The sequence below is a fragment of the Aotus nancymaae genome, unplaced genomic scaffold, assembly GCF_030222135.1.
Source record: "Aotus nancymaae isolate 86718 unplaced genomic scaffold, 86718_ANA_hifiasm-v0.15.2.pri h1tg000007l, whole genome shotgun sequence".
Classification (NCBI taxonomy): Eukaryota; Metazoa; Chordata; class Mammalia; order Primates; family Aotidae; genus Aotus; species Aotus nancymaae.
The window spans coordinates 62425766-62428260 of record NW_026988418.1 but is presented as its reverse complement, the minus strand read 5'-3'; the positions used below and the strand labels follow the sequence as shown (position 1 = coordinate 62428260).

Here is a 2495-nt window from a genome sequence, read left to right as displayed (position 1 = left end):
CTTCTTGGTTTCTAAGCTAACGCATTCCCGAATTCCTTCTTTCTGAGTGTGGGGCAGGACCCTCTCTGGAAGACTATGGGTTATATGTAGTCAAACAAGATAGGTCAGATAATTTCTTTATGACCAGTTTTTACACAGAAAGGCAGAGGGAAAGTTAGAGTAATGATTTTCAATTTTATGGCTGGCTCTGGGAAAAAGGAGCTGGTTTCAATGGCTTGCCTTGAGGAAGAGGGATTCTAGTTTCTATGGCTAGCCTCGGGGAGAATAGGACTGAGAGACAAGAAAACGGATAAAGAAAGCTGAGGAAACCCAGAAAGAAGGAAGCGGCTATTAGAGTTGGGGAATAAAAGGGAAGCATTTTGTAGGAGCTTGGAGATTGAATGAGGATGCCCTGAGCGAGTGGGGCTCAGACCCCTGACTCATGGAGCCAATCAATTCTATAAAGATCAAAATGCAAAACTAACAACCAATGTTTAGACGTATGTGGCAAAATTTTTAAAAAGCAAGAGAATGATAAACACAAATTTAAATGGCAATTACCTCTTCCACAGGGAGACAGAGGGGTGGATGAAAAGGCACATACATATAGGAAGATGCAAGTTGTTAAGTGATTTCTAGTTCTTGTGAGTAATGGGCTCATGGTGTTGTACTGGCCCGAGCATAGAAAGTCAACACCAAGGAAAAAGTTTGCCAAATTGCAGGGTCTTTATTGCCGGTGGCCATGGAGGACTCACGTCTCTCCAACCTGTGGCCCCGAAAGGAGGGTGTCAAGACCTTTTATACCCAAAAACCACCTCGGGAGTGAGGGTGAGGGGCAGGGGTGGGGGTGAGGGGCTTCAGACATTCTGAGGGCTAGTGGATTCTGTAAATCACCTCCTGGACGGAGAGGAGGGTGAGGGGCTCCGGACATTCCAGTGGATTCCTGGGCGAAGATGAGGGTGAGGGGCTCCGGACATTCCAAGGGCCAGGGGACTTTGGACATTCTGATTGTTACTTAAGTGGTTCACAAAAGTCAAGATTAGCATTTGTTTACACATTGTCTGGGTAGGGTGGAAATTACTTATTACAAGTCGCAGGGGCCAAGACGGCATGGGTTTGGACTGCTTGCCTGTCACTTTTGGGTTACAGAGAGCAGTTTCAATAGAAAGCCGAGGTATGGTTGAGGTATGCAGTTTTATGGGGCTTTTACCATGTCACAATGGGTGTTGGTCATATTTTGTTTTATAACTAACATTTAAAAATATGTTTTGTGAGCTGGGAGTGGTGGCTCACGCCTGTAATCCCAGCACTTTGAGAGGCTGAGGCAGGCAGATCATGAGGTCAGGGATTCAAGACCAGCCTGACCAACATGGTGAAACCCTGTCTCCACTTAAAAATACAAAAATTAGCCGGGTGTGGTGGTGCACACCTGTAATCCCAGCTGCTTGGGAGCCTGAGGCAGGAGAATTGCTTGAACCTGGGAGGCAGAGGTTGCAGTGAGCCGAGAGCATACCATTGCACTCCAGACTGGGCAACAGAGCAAGACTCAATCACATATATATATATGTTTTGTGGGCCAGACACAGTGGCTCATGCCTGTAATCCCAGCATTTTGGGAGGCTGAGACGGGTGGATCACTTGAGGTCAGGAGTTCAAGACCAGCCTGGCCAACATGGTGAAACCCTGTCTCTACTAAAAATACAAAAAAAAAAAAAAAATTAGCTGGGCATGGTGGCCGGCACCTGTAATCCCAGCTACTCAGGAGGCTGAGGCAGGAGAATCGCTTGCACCTGGGAGGCGGTGGTTGCAGTGAGCTGAGATCGCACCACTGTACTCCAGCCTGGGTGACAGAGCTAGCAAAAAAATAAACAAATAGGGTGGGCTGGCCACCCGGGACAGGAAGGCACAGAGCATGGAGAATGATGAGCTTCCATCAGCGGATGGGATGGATTGGAGTGGGATTGCGTCTGTTAGCGAGTGCAGCAGCATTTTACTATGCTTTTGAAATTAATGAGACTTACAACAAGCTGGCCTTGGAACACATTCAACAGCACCCTGAGGAGCCCCTTGAAGGAACCACGTGGACACACTCCTTGAACGCTCGATTACTCTTCTTGCCTTTTTGGCTGTGGACAATTATTTTTCTGGTACCTTACTTACAGACGTTTTTGTTCCTTTACTCTTGTACAAGAGCTGATCCCAAAACAGTGGGCTACTGCATCATCCCTATATGCTGGGCAGTTATTTGCAATCGCCACCAGGCATTTGTCAAGGCTTCTAATGAGATCAGCAGACTACAATTGATTGACAAGTAAAATCAGTCACCGTTTTTTCCCTATGATTACAAAACTGCCAGTACTATATAGAGTCTGATCACAAGACTGCAGTTTCTTCACAGATCTCAGGAAGTTGTGATGGGGCAGAGGCTTTCTGAACATGTGATTAAGGGACTATCTTTACCTGGGGAAATAATGAATTTTTAGATAAAGCCTGGGATAGGGTACTACAAAATCATG

General features: G+C 46.4%; 1 protein-coding gene across 1 annotated transcript; it reads left to right on the top strand.

Annotated features, from left to right (window-relative positions):
* The first annotated feature begins 1898 nt into the window (after nucleotides 1-1898).
* Nucleotides 1899-2294, top strand: LOC135272308 (lysosomal enzyme trafficking factor-like). Its single transcript, XM_064370731.1, has one exon. It carries the CDS (start codon nucleotides 1899-1901, stop codon nucleotides 2292-2294), a length of 396 nt encoding a protein of 131 aa, XP_064226801.1.
* Nucleotides 2295-2495: the final 201 nt, after the last annotated feature.

Excerpts from the sequence above, each read along its gene's own strand:
- LOC135272308 (XM_064370731.1), top strand. The coding sequence starts at position 1,899 with ATGATGAGCTTCCATCAGCGGATGGGATGGATTGGAGTGGGATTGCGT.